Source organism: Sturnira hondurensis, unplaced genomic scaffold (assembly GCF_014824575.4).
Source record: "Sturnira hondurensis isolate 20B ecotype Veracruz unplaced genomic scaffold, ASM1482457v3 Scaffold0002638, whole genome shotgun sequence".
Classification (NCBI taxonomy): domain Eukaryota; kingdom Metazoa; phylum Chordata; class Mammalia; order Chiroptera; family Phyllostomidae; genus Sturnira; species Sturnira hondurensis.
The window spans coordinates 11,635,190-11,656,668 of NW_028075269.1; the positions used below are offsets into that span (position 1 = coordinate 11,635,190).

The following is a 21,479-nucleotide window of genomic DNA, read 5'->3' on the forward strand; positions in this document are numbered from 1 at the left end:
CACATTTCCTAGGAAAGAGTAGAGATGAAGACCATGGGTAAGGGCAGAGAGCCATGAGGCCCTCCGACATTTCCAAGACTGATGGAGGAGAACTGATGGTTATTTCAAGGAACTAACCACAGAAGTGACCAATGAGGTGAGCGGAAAACCACATTGGTCTGGTGTCATGGAAGCCCAAGAAAAATGTAAGCAGAGAGTGATCACTAGTAATGCTACTGTGAAGTCACATAAAATACAGAGAAAGAACTGGCCACTGGTTTGGGCAAAAACAAGAAACTGTTCATTCTATAATTAAGTGGAAATTTCCCAATGAATTCTATTATCACCAGCAATTTTAAAGAATAACAGAAATTCTTTAATACACTGGGAGTGTATACAAAAGAAAGAATTATTTCAAAGGGAAATATTTTGCTGTTATGGATTTAAAAATAAACAAAAACCATTCACTTTAAACTTTTTTAATTACATTTTTTTGTTGTTGCTTAAGTACAGAGGTCTCCATTTCCCCCCTACCACTCCCCTCTGCCCCACCCATCCCCACCTTCATTATAAAATTTTTATTCTATTGCACTGTCATTTAAAATTACAATATTTGAGCAAATCAATGTCAGAAGAGATTCAAGGTGATCATCTGCAGTGTTTAGTGACATTAATGGCAGTGTGAAAATTCCAATTAATTAAGAAATAGGTTTCATATAAGTAATAATTCAGCTAAGCTTTGTCTCTGTATATAAACTTCCATCTGGCTTACACAATCCCATTTTCTCCGGCTGGAAGCTGTGTGGGGTCCAGTCCTACTTTCTTCATTGACACGGCCATATCAAACAAATAGTCATAACACTCACACCTACGAAAGAAAAAGCAAAACAAACTGACTGTCTTTAGAGAAACAGGTTCCCCAATCTTAATAGTCACACTACTCCTCTCGGTCCATTTAACCGTGCTCCTAGCCGGGTTAGGAATTTTTCTCAATTTTAAGCTAAATGTTTCTTATTTTGCCTCCAACGTTATTAAAGCATGAAAAGAAATAATGTTGAATCATGCAACCATATATACTTCTCAGGATATAAAAAGGAGTTTAAAATATACCATTTATATAAATTTAAAATTTTCACTGAGCCATTTGGCCTTTGGCATTTCACTTTGCCATTTGAAATAAATGCAGCAAATCATTATATAACATGGATTACCTTTCCCTTCCAACCTTAACCTCCAAGAACAAGACCTGCCTCTCCTCCTCCATACTGCAGCACACAGCACTGTGCCAAATAACAGCTCATCCAATAAATATTTCATTAAAAAATTTTTCTTTTTATCCTTATTGAGGACTTTTTTTTTAATTGTCGAGAGAGAGAGAGAGAGAGAAGCAATGACTGGTTGCCTTCTTGTAGGTACCCTGGCCAGGAATTCGACCTGTAACCTGGGTATGTGCCCTGACTGGGAATCCAACCTGCCACCATTCGGTTTACAGGACCACACTCCAGGCAACTGGGCCATACTGGCCAGGGCTAAATGAATACACGATGCCAGTCAAATTTCTAGAAGCAATAATAATAAACTATTTAAATTGAAACCAATTTGACCAATAACACATTAAAAAAACCACACTTCACTTAAAATCCTAAGACCTATTTTGCTTTCTTGCACATTTAGAGTATGGTGACTTGTCCCAAATGTCCTTTGATTTATACTCACATAGTTTTAGCCTTCTCCCAAGTCTCTCCCCAGACATAAACCCCATGACGCCTGACCAGTACCGCACAGGAGTCTGGGTATTCATTCATCGCGCGAGCCATGCGTTCTTTGAGGTCTTTCTCCTCGGGTGTATTCTCAACAATGGGTACTACCAACATATCATCATATCTACGAGATAAAACAAGTCATTTTTTCCCATTAAAACAGAAGCACTCATATGTGAAATTTGTAAATTTTTTTCAGGCAACCAGTCAGACACCCTCTTTGTATCTGGAAAGCCACTCTGCATAGTGAACGAGATGTGGCATGTTATTCTGTGTATCTGCACAAACATCTGTAACACAGATGCCTTGGGACTTTTGCAGGCATTATACTGACCCTAAGACTGAGTGGCAGAAATGTGTACGGGATTCCAAGACCTAACAGAAATGATCAAGATCGTACAAGTATTTCCTTGAAGCAGAGACAATCAAAATATTTTTAATAGGAGACGGAAAATGATAGATTTCAGAATCAGAGCTGAGGCATTAACAATTAAACTACTTATGAAGTAGGAACTTTTAAATGATGAAGAATATATGTAACTCTGAAGGACCCCAAAGTAGCTCAGACGAGTGAATGCAGATGTGATTTCTGTCACCGGGGTAACGAGGAACTTCTGGAGATGACTGTGAAAGACATGATAGTATTTCAGAGGATTATTAAACATGGGGCATCAGAACTTCTTTTGCCTCCGTCTTGTTTCAGTGAATACATGTGGTAAAATCAGAATGTGTCTTTTCCTTTTTATTCATGTAATAGCATTTAAGCAAATAACTTAGTCACTATCAAGGTTAAGTCTGTCCCTAAGGTCATTTACAACCGCTCAAACTCAGACAAGTTTTCCATTTGACACAAGTTTCTCTTGCCTTGGTGATATATATCGGCTTTTTCACACCCTCTGTAATAACTAACCTTCACCTCCAAGTTGTGCTAAAGCAGTATCGGAAATTGCTACTTTAGGGCAGGTACAGGCTAAGCAGCTGTCATGTGTAACTGGGCCAACCGTTATTATTAACAGCACTGAGTTGCTCGTTATTTCACTTACGTAAAGTAGAGGTAATTATAAAATATTCTTAAATATGGGAGGAAGGAATTGCTAGTCCTAAATCTTTCCTAACATTAGCCAGGAGAACGACAAACTTGTATTTTCCTCTAGCATACACTGAAGAGTCAGACAAATTTCAGGGACAAAATAATTCCACAGCAAAAAAAAAAAAAAGACCTGAAAAGTAACTCAACCCAAGTCATCCACTTTACACTAATCCTTGTATTTAAATGATGGACGGAGCCAATATGGTCCTTGACCATCAAACAGTGTTTTTTTTTTTTTCACTCTACCACACACATGTTGCTTCCAAAAGGCAGCACAATTACATGTAAATATGGTAACTTCTGCTGATAGGAATTAGGCTATTTAAAACATTGTTCCCCAAGGTGGACCTAAAAAAATAGAATAGAGAATATCAGAACCTTCTTTTCTTACTTCATCCAGCCTTCATCGCTCCTTCTTTTGCAAACTGGGCTCTTAGAATTCCCCGCAAACTCTAGTAAAATATCGCTCCCCCCTGAGCTGAAAGAAGGCCCTGTGCCTGGTTTCCCAGCCAGGCTCAAACAAAACCACAAAGGATGTCTCAGAAAAGTCTGTATTCTTTAAATTATGAAACGCTCACAAGAATATACTAAATGTATACGTTACAATACATAAGAAATGGCATCTTTTCAAAAATTCATGCCTTTCCCCCCCAACAAAATTCCAAAGCTTTCTACTGTGCTCTGTTCCTCTCCCCACTCTTTGTTGTGTTCTTCTATTTTTATTCCTTCGTGAAAGCAATCAAATGCTGATGAAGTTGATATCACACATAATGGCTTTCCTTCAAGACCCAGATATGGAAAAGGCAACTAGACTTTCTTTAGTATGTACACTTTCATAATATAAATATTTAACTTTTGTAAATAGGTATTTCACAGTGCTGAGGAATGCTTTAGGCACACAATAAATATTAACTAAAATCAAACCAAATCAGTTTCTCAGCCCACTGGTTTTAACATGTACCTTCTATCACAGGCAGTAGCAATGAGGCACTGCTGTCAGAACACTTCAGAAAACCTGACACCCTCTTCCTCTAAACAAGGCCCTTTAGGAAAATTAGGAAGGCTGAAGACTCCGGAGCAAGGATGCCAATACACACACATGAAGTGTTCAGCTTACATCCGAACACTGAGGGCATGTTTCGTCCCGTCACTGTATTCTAGACTGATGAGTAATTACTACACTCTTGTGGGCTGGTGGATTTATTTGATTTTATCGAGACCTTTGTTGTATACTATCTATGCCACTTTCCACAGTGAAAAATTATAAGACCTAAGAAGATGTACTTCAGTGAAATAATAATAAAACTTTTGTAAATGTGAACATATTCTAGAAACACTATATCCAATCAAAATGAAGTGAAAACTTCAGTCAGGGCCTGAACCCCCCTGCAGACAAAGTGAAGATCTTGCTCTTTGGGTGCCTCGATGCAGGGACACAATCTTCCCATCTCTATGGACGTCTCGGCCAAGGTTTTGCCATTTTGCTCCGATAAACGTGTCATCATTCGTGTTGCTAATTTACCAAGGCAGTGGCGAGAGTAGGGGAGTGGGAGGGGAGGCATCTGATTGGTTTCTCTGAGCTCAGATTTGGAGTATAATATTCAGTGGGGTATTATCTAACGTGGATCCCACCACATCTCATTAAATGCATTTTAAAAAATCAGTAGCCTGTTTATCCAAAGAAGAAAGAATACTTTTCAAATTATTTAAGCAAAAGAAGAAAAAAATACCTATAATACCCTCCTGAGGTACACTTCTTTATGCCTTTTATCATCTCTTGATGTGTGATTTTAAACTCCCGTCCAGGAAAGAGAAGGGTGGCCATGACAGCAGCTTTGGAGTGGGTGTGGATGACTGCGCCTGCTCCTGGGGAGGCAGAAGGAGTCCCGGGCTCAGCGAGAGCTGAGCCACACCTTTTAAAGAAACACACACACACACACACACACACACACACACACACACACACGGGTGCGTGCACACACATACACATGGTTATGGACTTGTTTTTCTTGGCACAGAATAAGTTGGCAGTAGGTAGAAAGGCAGGAGGGAGGAAGGGAGAGGGAAATACGCTTTACCCGGTATCATCAGATCAATTCATAATATTTTACATGTGCTCATGAAGAACCTCTGAGACGGCCCGAAGTACAGCTCTAATAATCATGGAGGTCACAGTCACGATACTGGTGCCACGTACTCAGGGACTCCTCTGTGCCCGGTGCTGGGCAAACCTCGTTTTACGTGTTATCTCTTTGCACCGTCACAACCACCGCAGCGGTCGCCATTTACATAACGGTCAATGGAGGCTCAGAGAGGTTAAAAGAGGCTTGCCCATGGTTCACAGACATAGTAACAGAACTTGAATTTGAACCCAGGTCAGTCTGACCCTTAATCATCAAGTTAGGCTTTCAAGTACAGGACATATCTTGGTAGCATCAGGGACAGTAGAGATTTTAAGGTATCAATGCCATGAATTTACCTAGAAAAGCATTTGAATGTTATAAAATTCAGTAATGGCTATTTATGAAATTGGAAGTTTACTGAGTTTTATGCCGGGAAAGGTCGCTCACGCTATTAGAATCTTCTGAAGTTTTATCCTTTCCGTGGTAGCTGACAACGTTCAGGAACAGAACACAACATGATCACTCACTCAGTACTGACTTCATCCGGTGACCGTGTGGGACTGAAGTTCTAATGACTCCCTGGCTGTGGCTGAGCCAGCACCTCACTTACAATTTTCTATTTTAACATTGTTTTCTAGGTCCGACCTTTCCAGGCTGGTTTTCTACCATGATTTTGGGGAATTAAAATAAGATTCCTATTTTTATCACACAGTAAATTTTTCAAACAGACAGGACGACGCCCACCAAGGTGAGGAAAAGGCCGATTCTCCCTCACTGTAGTTTGATTGACTTCTACTACAAGTCCCCGGAGGTGTAACTCGAAACCGAGAGTGGGAATCTGACTGTACTCCTAGTTCTCGGCCAATCTGACAATCCAGCAGAGTCCTGCTGATCTAGGCTGGAATTCTGGCCCTGGTGCTCACTGGCTGTTTATCTTGGAAAAATCTTCCCATCACCTAGGGCCTCCCGTGAGTAAAATGGAGTAACCACGGCCCTTCCACAGTGGCTGCTGCAAGGAGGGAAGGGGTGAACATACGGAAAGTTCTTGTACACAGTAGGCACCCAAGAAACGTTAACCGTAACAATCAGCACCATTACTCAGGGGAGCCTGCTCTGCAAACATCCTGTGTGTCAGACCCATTTTCGGCCTACCTCTCATAGTGTACGCATTCATGAAAAGAGGCGTGCACTGGCTTTTTCGTAGATTCTTGCGTGGCGGAGGTCCACTGAGGTCCTGTCCACTGATGTCACACACAAACATGTCTTCAGGCTACTGACCGAGGGCAAAAAAGAGAAGCTTTATACTGTATCATCAGAAATGTCCCCTTTCTTATAATATAAAGGCTGGCTAAAGTAGGTTTACAGTTGGGAGCACACAAAAGAGTTTACTGTGTTATTGTTTATTATCGTATTATATTTGTATTAGTAGTGTAAACCTACTTTTCCCCACCCCTATAAACATTTTTTTTTGCTGCAAACGCAAAAAAAAAATATTGTTTCCATTTGTTTTTGTTTTTTTCTGCAAAAAGCTTTATTGTTTCCATTTGGGTTTTTTTCCCCCACCCCTGTATACAGTATGTACTCACATGCAGAGTGATAATATATATGTACACTTATTCAACTCATATTTTAAATATTCATATAATTATAGTCTATCTCTCCAAGTTTTTTAACCCATTTTGAGAACAAAAAATATTTTGTACTAATGAAACTATTCCAGAGAGCTAAAAAAACCTTCCTTTAGAATTTGAAGAAAAAACTGATATGGAATATTTAACACGTATGACGTGACGCGGCTGTCACTTCATCACTTTAGGTTCACAGGTATATTTCAGAGAGACTATATAAAGACGCCGGTAGTCTAAGATGGGTGTTTTAATTTCATAATATAAGAGAAAAAAAGAGAGAGAGTAAAATCTTCTTAATCCCCTGAGATACTTAGCTGCCACTCAGAAATGTTAATCTCAACAAGGTATATTACTCCCAAGTTCTAAGTACTTACGGAGTCCCAGGTACTTCCTAGCAATGCGTGCGCGTTTCTGACTTGGCACTTGTATGTGCCAGGGTTTATTACCAAGTACAAACTGCAGGGTTTATCACAAACATTTAACTAATAAAGCATTATGCCATAAATAGAAGTTAAGTACTATCTGGCCATTTTAAATAGATTTGGGGTATTACTGTAGCATCAATATGAATGAGTCTTCTCAAATTTTTGAAGTAAGTTTTATAATATTAAATTGGAATAGCTTTGCAATTGCCAAAGAGGAACCGAGTCTGGCTCATTTGAGACCATCAATCTGATCCCCTACCGGCCTGATCCAGGTGGTGTTCTGATGCTGCGAGTTAGAACCCCTTTCCATTCCGTGACTCAAGGTTGCGCTACTAACTCTTGCCCTCTAGAGGTCGAAAGGGAGTTCAAAAGACACTGGTTACATGGAGGACACTCACTAGCTTATAAAAACATTTGTTATTCAAATAATGTTTGTTCGTAAGTTAGCTAAACTCTCATAATATGACCATCCTTCGAAAGAAACTTTTTTAAAGAATGAATCCCATTTCACAAAACAATAGTCAAGCGGAGAAGAACAGACTTTTGAATTTAGGAAGGACCCCTTCACCGTACCTGAATCCGCTCCTTTTGCACTCCTGAAGGAGCAATGTAGATTTCACTGCTGGTAACACAAAATACAGGAATTGGTATTTATGAAGCTCTAACATTCTGCTTTTGCACAAAGAAAAATGCATCCTCGCAGTCCAATCATTAATGTTCGCCATAAGTCAAGTCATACAAGGAACGGCCTGATTTAATTAATGGTATAGGCTATATAGAAAGAAACCAAACACGTGAATGCCTTTGTAACGCTGCTGACACAGGAAAATGGTGGTAGTTACTTTAGTCTTCTACGTTTTCACATATATTTCTTTTTATGGGACAAAATCATTGGTAACCAGGCTTTCATCTGGTTAGAAGTAAAATCTGAAAACACGCATCTTCAGCATGAATCTTTAAGCATGAATAAGCAGAGTTTGTCATAGTACATGTGGAATAGTTCATCTAAAATCCAATGAAGAGAAAACATGCTCATTAGGAGTACATATCTGCCTTGCAAGTAATCAGGTTTAATTTTACTCTTTCAAATGCTCTTATTATAAAACATGAAGTTCAGAGACCTCTGCTGGACAGTTTATTAAAATTACAGCAGTAGCACAGCTACTTTGGGGGAACAGTATGCTTCCTGTTTGAAAAACACAACTACCTTATGAAAATATTTGACCATAAGGCAAAAACAGTTATGAAAGTTAAAACATGAAAGACATGGCTACATCCGGAGGCCTCTCTGTTACGGAATGTTGTGTTATGCCCTACCATTTACCACAAGGTGCTCCCAAATTTGATTTGCAAACTGATTTCAAAATCTTCTCTAAATTCTCCACCTGCGCCCCGCCCCCCCAAGGATCCTCTAGCTCATTTACCAGTTTCCGTTGCTATCAGAGGGCAGAGAGCTGCCGCGTGCACGCAAACGGAGGAAATGCCGGCAGATGCACGCTCAGGCTTCTGCCGCTGAGGCATGGACACAGGGATATGGAATGACTGTGAACTGTTCCATAGTGAAAATGAGGACATCCTGTATTGAATCAAGCTCATCAAAGCTGGGGTCACTAGTAAAGCCACCGACTTGGAACAGATGAAAATGAAAGGAAATGAAGCAAGTTCCTTAATGGTCCACCGGTAAATTTAGGTCTAGAAAACAAATGCCTGACCTGATAATGGCAGTGGAAAGCAAAGCACGTAAGTGACACTCAAACATTTGTTTTCACAAAGTAGCTAGTGCTTTAAAGCTTTGTTGCATAAGAAAGCCACAGAGTGGCATTCTTCTAGAACCAGTGAGAATGACCGTGAAGAAACTCTAGAATGATGTGTGACTCTAGAATGAGCTAATCATCTCCAGTGGTAAGTGGACTTAGTCTTCTCATGTGAGAGAAGTTTATGCAGTCCTGGGAACAGGCCCAAATAAAGTACAAAACAGTCTGCTTGTAAATAAAATCCAGCTACAAAATGGGGAAATCCAGGGTATTTATTCTGCATATTCAAGTGATTTGGGACGTCAGCTCTGTTTTTCTAACTGCCTTTGTAAAAAGGAAATGAGTTCAGACTTTGATCAATGATGGATAATTAAAAGGTTAGGTAAACAGGTTTTAGAAACAATATATTTATACCTTCAAAGGAGGAGATGTCTGGACAAAAGTAACACAGATGACAGCGCTTTTATTTTAGCAGGAAAACATGCCAAAGAGCAAAAGTGAAGTGTTTACTTGGTGCTGTGAGCCACCAACAAAAAGCATTTTAAATGTCAAGGTATTACGTTTTAGAATTTATTTCTCTATACTCCCTGCTCTCTCACAAGCAGTAAGTGTACAAACAGAACCCAAGAGTTGGAAGTACATCTATTTTTTACTGTCTAGTCATTTAAATCTTACTAAGCCTTAATCATCTTGTCCATTTTATTCACTGGAACTCTAATGGCATGCAACAGGAGTAGCATCTCTGGCCATAGAAACAGGAAGTGCTAAATGTGAACGGCAGGATGTGACTGAAACGCAATGTCTGCCGCGCACCCCGAGACTGCCTCGATCACTGATGACTGTCACCTTCTTGGTCCGTCCGCCATTTCCTCCTTCTTACCCAACTCTCACATGTCGTAAGCTGCCTTTCATATATATCTTTTGGCACCACGCATCAGCAGCATAAGCTGGAATGGTGTCAGCCAAACCTTGGAATCAGTAAATAATTGTATATTCCCAAAGAGCTTATTGTCAGTATTATTCCGGAAACATAATCTATTGGGTTTGTATGTCATTCCAAATATATTTGTCCTAAGCATCAAAGAAAACCAAGCTTTTGCTAATAATAAGGATAACATTGCTGATATAGTATTGATGTGGGCTTATGAAGTCATTTAAGTCTTAGGGAAAAAGACTAAACATGTTAGTACAAATTACCTATCTTACTATGCAAGGCACAAATTTAATAAGATGCCAAACACAGTGCCATAAAATTGTGGCTGTTTCCATTTGGGACCTCCAGGAGGAGCTCCTCGCCCACTAAGAATGGAAGGCAAAAGCCTTTCACACAGGATGCGACTTTCCTATGAACTGATTGCTATATGAGTGCTATAAAAGCCATTTCATTTTAAAAGGTACCAGTGAGTGTTTCAGGGTGACCGCACAATTTCAGTATATGGGTCAGTAAAATTCTTCTAGAAGGAATATAGTGTTTTATGTCATTATGATAAAAAAAATTCCCTTTTGAGATTTGCAATGACCCCTTACCTGCACTATTTTTAACTTTGCCTTTTAAAAAAAAGGCAGTTTAAAATGGTTATTTTAATTCAGTGTGTTAGAAAGTTCTGTCTTGTGCACACAAAAACTACTTCTGTATATGCAAATAAAAAGCAGTTAATTAAGGGCAATTTTTAGAATGTGATTTATTTTAAATAATACAGCTGAGCTGAGTACTGGGACTCAAACTCCTAAATGGATAAGGTAACAACCAATGTTATCTCATCCATTGTAAGATTTTGCTGGAAACAGGTCATCTTAAAAGTTTTTGGCACAATAATCTGAAAGCCCGCGCAATGCTGACTTGGCACGCCAGCACTGGTTGACGCTAAGAAAAGAGGCACGGACAGACAAACGTACAGTGAACCGGGAACGTGACCTCTTCAGAAGGAGTGCATCCCTTCACACACTGCTGTGACGGCTGCTGACTCAGGCCCCTCCTGTCCTTTCCCACCGTTCCACCACTATTTCCTAGGTGCTCGGTCAGCGGAAGCAAATGAAATCACAACAGCGCCACCTTGTGGTACGCCATAAAACCCCTTTTGTTCAGAACGTCCTGATGGTTACATTTTATATGCCATTCCTTGTACACAATGTGGCCTCCTTGGGGGTATTACTCTATATACAACCAATGTTACAGAAATATTGTAGCAATCCAATGTGTTAAAGAAAGTGAATCAGGATAAAGAAATAAATTTAGCTACTCAGTTGAACATTCAGCCTCCAGACAATAATATTCCTAACCATTCCAGGAGGAAAAATCACTTAAGAGGATGAGATTCTGCCACCTCTCTTTTCATTGTCAGTAAGTTACCGATTTCTTCATCCTCTTGGAGGAGAGACACCGAACACGTCTAATGAAATGCTGTATACTGCTCATTCCTTCTGTGTCTAGTTCAGTGCCTCTTGCTTTGTCCTGAGCAACACGGACCAGCAGGTGCTATGTCCATTAGTAATGGTACCTGTGCTTTAGAACGGCATATTGCCTTTCTTTTGACTCAATAAAATGTAATTTTTAGGAATTCAATGGCTAGTAATCTGTAATTAAGTGACCTTTAAATATGTTTCTGAACCTTTGAAACAAGTCCTGTCTATCTAGAGGGGACCCTTTACAACTCCAGACATATGAACACAATGGCAGCCTGGTATTTAACTTTGCTACTCCAAAAACTGAGGACCAGATTATTCTCATTAGAGACTGTGTTCTCAAATCCTTAGGTATTTATTATATTTGTGACTTAGACGTACATACATACATACCTGTTCCACCCAGTTATGCAAATATTTATTTCCTCAAGTAGAAATGAAATACCTTAAGTATCACACAAAACTGCGCATCAGTTTTCTTTGGACATAATGCATGTTGGGCTCTCCATGGTCTATTCTACAGAGAATTCCCAGAAATTAAATCAGCCAAACCCTGGCTGTGGGCCTGTGAACCAAAGAGTCACTGGTTCGATTCCCAGTCAGGGGACATGTCTGGGTTGTGGGCCAGATCCCCCAAGAGGGCCATGTGATAGGCAACCATACATTGACGTTTCTCTCCACTCTTTCTCCCTCCCTTCCTCTCTCCCTAAAAGTAAATAAAATTTAAAAAAAAGAAATCAGCCAGAAACTTACCCATGCTTCAAGCTAATGCCTCCTCCAGTCCCAGTGACCCAGCCCAAATGGTAAAACTGTTTGCAAAGCTCTGGGATCAGGTATCTTGGATGTTCCTTGTCCTTAAAAAGGAGACAATTATTTTAATACCAGACATTATTTCATCAAGTGACTATTTTAGCTGAAATTTCTATGAAGAAGCCAATTTAAGAAAGTTTAAGAAAATCTACCACAGAGAAGATACTGTGAGGGAGAAACCTACTGTAAAACACACTTTGTTTTTAATGTTTACAAAGTGGATCTACTGTATTATGTGGCACGCTGGAAGTACCCAAGACGGGGCCTCCAGTCCATCACTATGAAACAGGCTATAAGACCAAAGTGGGGAGATGCCCAGTATATGGCACAAATGTCTCTATGTCCATTGAGATGGCTGAAATAAAAGAAAATCTAGTGTTGAAGGAGCATGCTTGTCATCTAGTAAATTTCTAGTACACAAAACATTTAATCGGGGCACAACATATATGATACACTATAATAGCTATTTGTTCATATTCTGTTCAATTTTTTAATTCTAAAATACCTTCTCTTTTTACCATAGTGATTGTTTTTATTTTCTCTTATTATAAAAGCAATGTGTACTTATTACGAAATATAACACCAAGGAAATAACAAAAAGCATTCACTTGGAAACAATCACAGTTAATATACTTCCTGCACCTATTTCTGTAAAAACAGGTTGTACAGGAACACATGCATATACGTTGGGGTAAACACCGAGTCTGCTGATTTATTTTCATTGAGGCATAATTGACATACAACATCGTAGTTTCAGGTGTACAAACATTTTTATTTGACAATTCTATATATCATGAAATGATCAGCATAATAAGTCTAGTTAAAATACGGGCCTTATTTTTATATGTCTAATAATTATTTGTTTAGGAAAAAAACACCAATGTTTTTCTCCCTTTTCCAAAGTTAAAATTAATGAAAACAAAAATAAAGAAATACAATGAGCTCCATTTTGGGCAGTATGATATATAATCCTAACTTTGAAAACAACTAAAATGCTGAATAAATTATTTTTAAAATATTTCAAAATAAATTGCTGAGCTGGCAAGAAAGTAGGTCTCATAAGGACCATAAAAGAAATGAGAGTAAATCTACCTAGAAGGAAAGCTAGCTCCAAAGCCGTCATTTCCCTGAAGATTTTTGCAAAACTCTGGTGACCTTGAGCTTCAACTCTGACAGCTGTGCAAGCTACTAAAAACACAGATAAAACCTAGGGCATGCTCCAAGTGTGGCATCTAACAGAAAAATCCCTACACATGCTAGACACCCCAAGGGGATATATGCTCCAGCTAAAACAGACCCACAGTGAAGAACAGAATGGCAAGGAGGCTTGCCTATATAAATCTTGGCATTGGGTAAAAGGGAAAAAAACATCTTTGGGTTGAAAGAAATTACTATTGAACAGGCTGAATTTCCAGCTACTTAACTGGATTTCTGAAATCACAGTGTTTTCCCAAATTCACTGTGAACATCTGACATATACTCTTTATTTAAGGTATTATGAGTGATAATTTGATGGAGTAGATTCAAAATACAAAATGAAGAACATGGGCACGTTGAAATTTTTTAAAGTTCTGACTCAACGCAGGGCTTAGGAGTTAATGGACATAAAGTTAAATCCCTATTACACAATTTTTTGCTTACATGCCTTTGAGTTTCAGTTTACTGATCCATCAAATGAGAACATCATGAGGATTAAAATGAGGGAAAGTGAATATAAAGCGACCAGCGTGATGCGTGACCCAATGTTAGTTTCCTTCCCATTTTAATGAGTTAAAAGTTCTTGAATTAAAATTGATAGTATAGAGCCCTGGCTGGTGTAGCTCAGTGGATTGAGCGCGGGCCTGCGAACCAGACGATCACGGTTCGGTTCCCAGTCAGGGCACATGCTTGGGTTGCAGGCCTGTTTCTGGCAGGGGCCAGTTCCCTGCAGGGGATGCACGAGAAGCAACCATACACTGATGTTTCCTTCCTCTCTCCTTCCCTTCCCCTCTAAAGATAAATAAATAAAATATTTTTTAAAAAATTGATAGTATAGCTATGTTGGGGTTTTTAAAAATATCTGTCTCAATGAAATCTAGCCAACGTATCCATTCCCTGTATAATGTGCTATTTCCTTTTTTTAGGAATATAGTGATTTTAATTATATAGTAAAGTACAGCTAATGAGAAGACTCCTGCAGTTTTCCAATCCTTGAAACCAGCAATTTGCCCAGCAAGTTGCAAACATTACAGGAAATGGCCTGTGATTAAGGATCTCCCTCCGATTTTTGTCTTTCCCAGCACTGGGGCGCTACAGCAATTAGCCAGCTTCATTCTGCAGGAAGAACCCTGATGAGGCAGCTGTTGTTAATAAAGGTTCATGCACCAGCCCAAACCCACAAAATTTCAATTTCCTTTTTAAAGAGATTTTATTGATTTATTTTTAGAGAGAGAGGAAGGGAAGGGAGGAAGAGAGGGGCAGAAGCATCAATGTGTAGATGCCTCTCTGAGGGGATGGGGGGATTTGGGGGAATGGGTGAAAATGTGAAGGGATTAAGAAGTGCAAATTGGTAGTTAAAGAACAGCCATGGGGATGTAAAGTCCAGCATAGGAAAGAGAGCAGCCAAAGAATTTATACGCGTGAGTTATGGACGTGAGCAATGAACGGTGTGGGCATTGCCCGAGGGAGTGGGGGGCTGCTGGGTGGAGGGGGGCAAAGGGGGAGAAATTGGGACGATTGTAACAGCATCCTCAATAAAGTATAATTAAAAAATAAACATGTGTCAAAGACATTATTTAATTAATCAATTAATGAGGGAACGAGAAATACATTATAACGGGTACCAAGGAGAATTCAAAACAAACACTAGCCCATAGAAGTAATCAGGAATTCTAGATTTACAAATAAAGCAAAAACAGGACAATATCCACCAGGGAGCAATAAGCTGAACGTCCGTGATACAAACTGCATTGAACAATGAGCATCTCCATTACTGTCAGTATTCCACAATTCACAGAGTTGTGAAGTAGCTCAAGGACAGCGAGTTATCTGTTTTGCTCATTTCAGTCTTTCACAACTTTTCCTGACACTGGCCTCAGGGAGGGACTGGAGGCAGACGCAGCAAAGCCGTCAGCACGGTTTTTGTTCCTTTCTGCCCCATTCTCCTCTCTGTGCATATCGGTTTTCTTCGCAACCTCACCTGCACTCCAAGCCCCTCGCCACACTTAAAAATTCTTCTTCACGTTCATCAAGCACTAACTAAAAATCAGAAGACCATAAGGCAAGTCAGAGCCCTCTGGATATCAGTTTCCTTATAATAATAATAATCTCAGTGATTCTCAGACTTCTCAATTTCAAGATCAGTAGTTTTTGTTGTTTTCAAATTTGAGAGACTGACATAAGATTGCTGAGTGGCAGCATTAACCATGTTTAACAATCACCATCACCTTCTTCAAAAAAAAACAAAGTGCATTTTAAGCATAAAAAAGTAGGAAAGATAATCTCACCATAAAAAGGTAATCCTTTAAATGGAACACAATTAATTCTGTGAAATTCACTTTTTCACTGTCCTAATTTTTCTTCTTTTGCAACAGCGAGTAAAAATTCTTTCCAACTGATATTAGGAGGGGATTAAGGTTACCTTTTCCTATTTGGTCCCGTTGCCTACAATTTCTCCTTCTTCTCCTCCAGCTTACCCTTCGCTCTACTATGAATACTGAAATAATGAACTGCTTTGATTATTGAACCCCATTCCTCACATCAGCTATTGCCTAAATCCCACCTCCTTAGTCTATGTCTTTCTTCTTTCTTTCCCTCATTTAACTTTTCAAATACTTTCTTTCACTTTTTTACGTAAGTCTCCCAGTTCCACTCAACCTCATTGTGAAAGTCGGTCCCCATGATGGCTCTTAATGATCTCCTGGTATTCACACCACGCATGGTCCACAGTCCCTCTCCACACTGGACTGGGGCTGGTCCGTCTGACCAACAGACTATTGCAGAAGTGACAGTTTGTCACTTTCGGGATTGGGATTAGGCTGCAGGGCGACAGATTCCAACTGGAGGCCCTCTCTCTCGGATCACTCGGTGTGGGGAAGGCCAGCTGCTCAAGATACTGAGGCCTGTGCAGAAGGCCACATGGTGAGGAGCTGAGGCCTGCGACAGACCAAAACTCAGCAAGGAGCGGAGGCCTGCCAACACCTGCACGTGAGGGCTTGGGAGCTCACGCCAGCTGCAGTCTAGACTCGAGAGCAACTGCAGCTCCAGCCAACAGCGGGGCTGACAACCCCTGAGAGACCCTGAGCCAGAACCTCAAGCTAAACTCTCCTGGATTCCTGATTCTCAGAAACTGAGACAGCGACTGTTTGTGTTTTAAGGTTAACTTTTGAGATACTTGTTATGCAGCCATAGATGACTAAGACATTTTCTTGCCAGCCAAGAATACATTCTTTCTCTTTGCACTGTTATTGCTCATGCTGGACCTCCAATAATCCCTACTCTAGCTGTCAGACTCCTGCTTGCCAGGCCCCCTACCCACTTCATCCACAACCCCTTCTCGCACTGCACCAGGAAGCGATCACTCCTCCCCTGGACTCTGTGCCACAGCATCTGCTCTACACACCTTTCTTCTGGCATGAATTACAGAGGCCCCCATCCACGCATTCATTCAACAACTTTTACTGAAGCCTCCCCAAAATGAATGTAAATATGATAAACTCCTTACCCTCGAGGAACTTGCAATTTAGTAAAGAAGTTAACCGTTATAAGGCAACAAAGCAACATACAATACGTGATAATCCAGGGCATTATGGGAACAGAAGCTGTGGGTGGGAGGGAGCAGGAGTTAGGAAAAGCTTCCTAGAAGGGATGGTTGTGCTAAGTATTCATGAAGGAAAGTGGGGATCTACTGGGTAGGTGAATAGGAGAAAGGGCGTTTCCGTCAGAGAGAAGTCTCTGCAGTTGGAACCGGTTCTAAAGCAGGTGCTGTGGGATGGAGGGGAAAGGAAGGCGGAGCACATCGGATCAATGACACCGTGCACAGGAGTTGGGACTTTATTCCACAGGCAGTTGAAAACCACTGAGCAGTTTTCGATAGACAACATGATCAGATCTTGGTTTTGAAACATTGCTACAGTGACAGTGGAGAGAGAGGATGACGGGTGGTGACCAAGAAAGCAAAAGACCAGACCAGTCAGGAGGCTGTGGAAAGTTCTAAAAGGGAATTGCAAGGGAGTAATGGTGGAGATGGATTGGGAGGTATTTTAGAAGTTGAGATGAAAGGCAGAACTCTGGATGAGAGAACTGAAGAAAAGCAAGGCTTCAAGGACCTGCAAGTTTGTGGTTAGCTGGGTAGCTCAAGGCGATAGTGAAGCCATTCACTGAGATGTGAATCATAAATATTTCTTGAGTACTTACTGGCAAAGTATGTCTGGGAAATCAGCTAAGAACAAGACAAAGTGCCTGCTCTATAGGAATTTCCAGGGCAGGGGCTAGTTTTTATAAACAGAAGACGCAATTAATAAACAAATTGCAATATATAAATTGCAATAAGGAAACAAACAAGGTACTTAGAGAAAAATAGCAAAGATCAACTTTGATTAAGGAAGGCTTCTCTGAGTAGGAAACATTTAAGGCTTAACAGACATGGAAAAACCAGTGTATGATGGACCAGTGTGTGTGCACAGGCAAGACTCTGTGCTGGGGGCAAGCAAGCACTCCAGGCAAAGGAAACAGCAGGGGTAAAGAACCAAGAGTGAACAAGTGTTTGAGTTTGAAGAGTTTAAAGAATAGAAAGATGATTAGATGATTAGTTGGCTAGAGGGATGAAGTGTTGAAAGTGGTGGACTATGAGTTTGTAGGGCCAGATCACCCAGGAGCTTGAAGGCCATGCTGATAAGATCAGTCCTGCCAGAAAAGGAATTGATCCACGATGAGAGACAAGGAGAGGGAGAGAAAGAACCTCAGGTGAGAGGGGATGGAGACCGGCGTACACGTGGAAGAAGAGGCTTTCCATTTTGCAAAATGAGATGGTGATGGGCTCCTGTTTAAGCAGATATGCAGGTTTTGTGGTAGGAAGTTCGCATCTCATGACTTCTGTTTTCTTAAGTAGAAACAAAGTCACCAGCTGAGTGAGAATGTGGGGACAGGGTATGAGAGCCTTGAAAAGAGACTATAGGATCAACTAGACATTTCCAGGAGCAGGACAGCAAACTAGTACGGAAGCACAGGAGGGGTGTTGGGTAGTACTAAGTGCCAATTTGAGGTTAAAATCTTGACTATGACATGAGGCCTGTCAGCACAGTTGTGTGATTTTTCTCTGGCAATGTTCAGTCCCATACAGCATGGATAACAGGGTGGACCTTGGGATGGAATTTCAAGGTCCAACTGTATTTGTAACTAAGGTCGACCATGACCTTAAACAACTGTTTCAACAAATTAGTTATAAAAATGGGTCAAAATGGACTGAGAAATTAATAAAACTTACAGGCAGAGAATTCCAAGGACCCTGTCGGTAGTGTTGCTGTAAAGGGCTCAATACAGAAATAGAAGGAGAAACTGACTAATAGAGTTTTGTGCTTGGGAGACAGATTAAGAGTATGGGAGAGCAATACCCTTAATAACAGGTCAGTTTAGTGGATACAGAAGCTAGAATTAGGAAAACAGGGGAAAATGTGCCTCAGACAAGAGGAAGAGTAAAGATGCAAGTAAATACAGGGTGGGGCTAAAGTAGGTTTACAGTTTTCCTCATGGAAAAACACAATAATTAATAAACAATATAAGAATAAACTGTTTTGCATGTAACTGTAAATCTACTTTTGCCCCACCCTGTATGTAATACAACTGACATCGAGAGTAGCTACCATTTTTTTGGTTCACAGGCCAGCGCTCAATCCACTGAGCCACACCAGCCAGGGTCAAGAATAGCTAGCTACCATTTTTTGAGTGCTTGTTTTGTGCCAGGCACTACCCTACAGGCTTTATATGGACTTTACTTAATCCTTATAATAACCATATTATTCCAAAAATTTTAATTTGTCCAAGGCCACCCAGGTAGAGACGATTCGAACCTAGGCAGTTTGATTCTAGATGCCTAGTCCCTAATCTGTACATGATAATGTGGGAAGAGGAAGAAATTGAAGTTGACAAATTCACACCTAATAGCTTCCACAGTAGCACCTTCTTAGCAATTTTGGAGGCAGGGTCAGCTGCAAAACAGGGCTGGGGTAGATGGTGAGGTTTTGAGATAGCCACTTAGGGAACTGTGCAAGGGAGCTGCCCAGAGGACTGAGGTGCTCGAAGGCTGGCGGCAGCACATAATGCTTGTAGCCACTGAAGGGGTTCAGAACAAGCCTCCCCAAGATGTGCCACTTCGGCACGTGAATTATTTTCAGTGGAAGGCAACTGAGACCCTGTAGACTTAGGCGAAACTTTTACCTCTCCCTTAGAGAATTTTAATTTGGGGCCTTGGCCATTAGAGTTATTACTAGAAACAACTTTATAACTTTTCATGACCTATCTATACTATCTATAAGGCAGGGAAAACTTCTAATTACTTGACACCTGCTCTTCTTATTCTAAGAATGACCTTCCTCTCCCCTCTGAAGCGCCAAGGCATCTTACTACAGCTCAGAAAGTCATATACAAGGTCTGTGTAGAAGGTTTCCAGCCATGTAGTATGAAAAATAGGGACATTTATTGAAGAAGATACAAAATACAAGAAACACTGTACACAGGACAATGACACCTCAGTCCCCTTCAAAGTAGGCACCTTGGGACCTCACACAGTTCTCCCAATTGCCATCAGCTGCCCAATCGTATTTTCCTGAATCTCATCTATGATCTGAAACCTCTTCCTTTTCCAAGGTGATTTTAGTTTTTGGGAAAGCCAGAAGTTGCAGGCTTTAGGGGGCTGAGTCACCTGGGTGATCTGATGTTTCACCAAAAACCTGTAGCAGACAAGATGCAGGGGCTGGCATGTTGTCATGATGAAGCTGCCAATCACCAGTTAGTTGTCCATAGCTACCGCTTTCTGAATCAACCGCATAGTAGCCATGGAGGAATATTCAAGCTTAATGCAAAATTTGATGCAGTTTCATTGCTCTACTCGCTCAGTCATTTTGAATGTGATGGCCACATAGTATACACGCTCACTCAGGGTACCTAAGGCCCCCTCCACTGATTACTACAGTGAAGTCATCATTATTCATGCATGAGCATTCCAGTCCACCATCTTTGGCTGCCAGGCTACATCATGTCACACAAACGATCTCATTATACTAGCAATGGCTGGACTTTTTCCAGGGAGGCCTTGAATGCCTTGTTTTACCTTTCTGTCCCTGAACCTCTCAGGTATGTGGAGTTTCCTTATTTACCATGTTATCAAATTCAGTGTACTTTCTCTTATTAATGTATCATGTTGATTTGATTATGGAAGCAGTTAAAAGAACCTAGAAGGGAGAGGAAAACTTCATCCTCCTCCACAAGTATTTCACAATAAAACCTCAGGCTGGTTATTATTTTTAATTGGGATCTTCAGCCTTAATAAAGAAAAGTGGAAGAATAAGGGAGCTAATTTTATCCCTGCCTCATAAGCAAGGCTTCTCACATTGTAATAAAGTTGTTTGTCTGGCATTCCTGTAGACCCTAGGCCATACATTATCACTGTATCAATGAGAACGTAGGTGCTCCATAAAATTGTTGGTGCGTGCAAATAAATGAAAAGCATAGCAGCCCTAGGGTGGATGTTCCTTTGACCCCAGCTTAAGAATCCCTTCTATGATCATCCCATAATCAATGTAAACTGAGGCTGGAAAACTGCTGAGGGATAGTGCTGGCTACTAAGGCACGGCTCTGGTCAAGGGAAAGCAGACCAGAGTTCCCCCGCCGTGTGTGCCTTCAGCGTGCTGGGCAAACGTCAGCCTGGTAGCCAGTGCGCAAAGATAAGCTTGCGAGCTGTGTTTGCTCCATTTCCACTCCAGCGCTGCACGTCCCCTTGATTGGTTTGTCTTCCTAGTAAGTTGCTTTGAAACACACAATTAAGGCCTCGAACGCTCTCCTCCGTGGTCGCTCTTATTTTCAACGTCTGCTGCCCATCTCCCACCATACGACAGCCCAGTCCCGGGAAGCGACTGCTGCCGGTCGTGACCTCAGGCCGCTTGCAGCGCCAAGTTGCGCGGGGGTCGCGTGAGGGCCTCCCGGAAGCCCCCTCCAAGCCCCACCAGCGCCTCGCCTCCTAGGAATAAAGGGCACCCGCGGCTCCGCCCCTACCTGCAGGCGGCATTGCCTTGAGCAACACTCTCCCTCCGGAGTGGGACAGCCAGACATAGCCCAGACTAGGGACACCTGCTGCTCCCGTTATTCGCACGGCTTTGCTCCCGGCGACCCAAGTGGACTAACGCAGCGAGGCCTTAAATTAATCAGGCAGTGCTGAGGACATCCCAGGGGCGGGGCGTACAAGGCGGTGGGAGGGCCTAGGGGGGCCTCGCTGACTGGCAATCCGGCCCCTCAGCCCCCTAACTGGGAGGTGGG

General features: G+C 41.2%; 1 protein-coding gene across 1 annotated transcript; it reads right to left on the reverse strand.

Moving 5' to 3' along the window:
* Nucleotides 1-560: 560 nt before the first annotated feature.
* On the reverse strand, nt 561-21,420 carry APIP (APAF1 interacting protein). Its single transcript, XM_037040495.1, has 7 exons — nt 21,219-21,420; nt 11,916-12,016; nt 7,579-7,627; nt 6,105-6,222; nt 4,560-4,695; nt 1,696-1,863; nt 561-847 (listed from the first exon to the last, which is right to left on the reverse strand). The coding sequence occupies exons 1-7, from the start codon at nt 21,273-21,275 to the stop codon at nt 748-750; spliced, it is 729 nt and encodes a 242-aa protein (XP_036896390.1). The 5' UTR covers nt 21,276-21,420; the 3' UTR covers nt 561-747.
* Nucleotides 21,421-21,479: the final 59 nt, after the last annotated feature.

What these genes read in the sequence shown, in the direction of transcription:
- APIP (XM_037040495.1), bottom strand. Translation starts at nt 21,275, where the DNA reads ATGTCTGGCTGTCCCACTCCGGAGGGAGAGTGTTGCTCAAGGCAATGC. An exon ending in TGCAAAAGGAGCGGATTCAG is followed by an intron (nt 6,223 to 7,578) that starts GTACGGTGAAGG and finishes CTCGGTCAGTAG; the next exon opens with CCTGAAGACATGTTTGTGTG. An exon ending in TGGGAGAAGGCTAAAACTAT is followed by an intron (nt 848 to 1,695) that starts GTGAGTATAAAT and finishes TTTCTTTCGTAG; the next exon opens with GTGTGAGTGTTATGACTATT.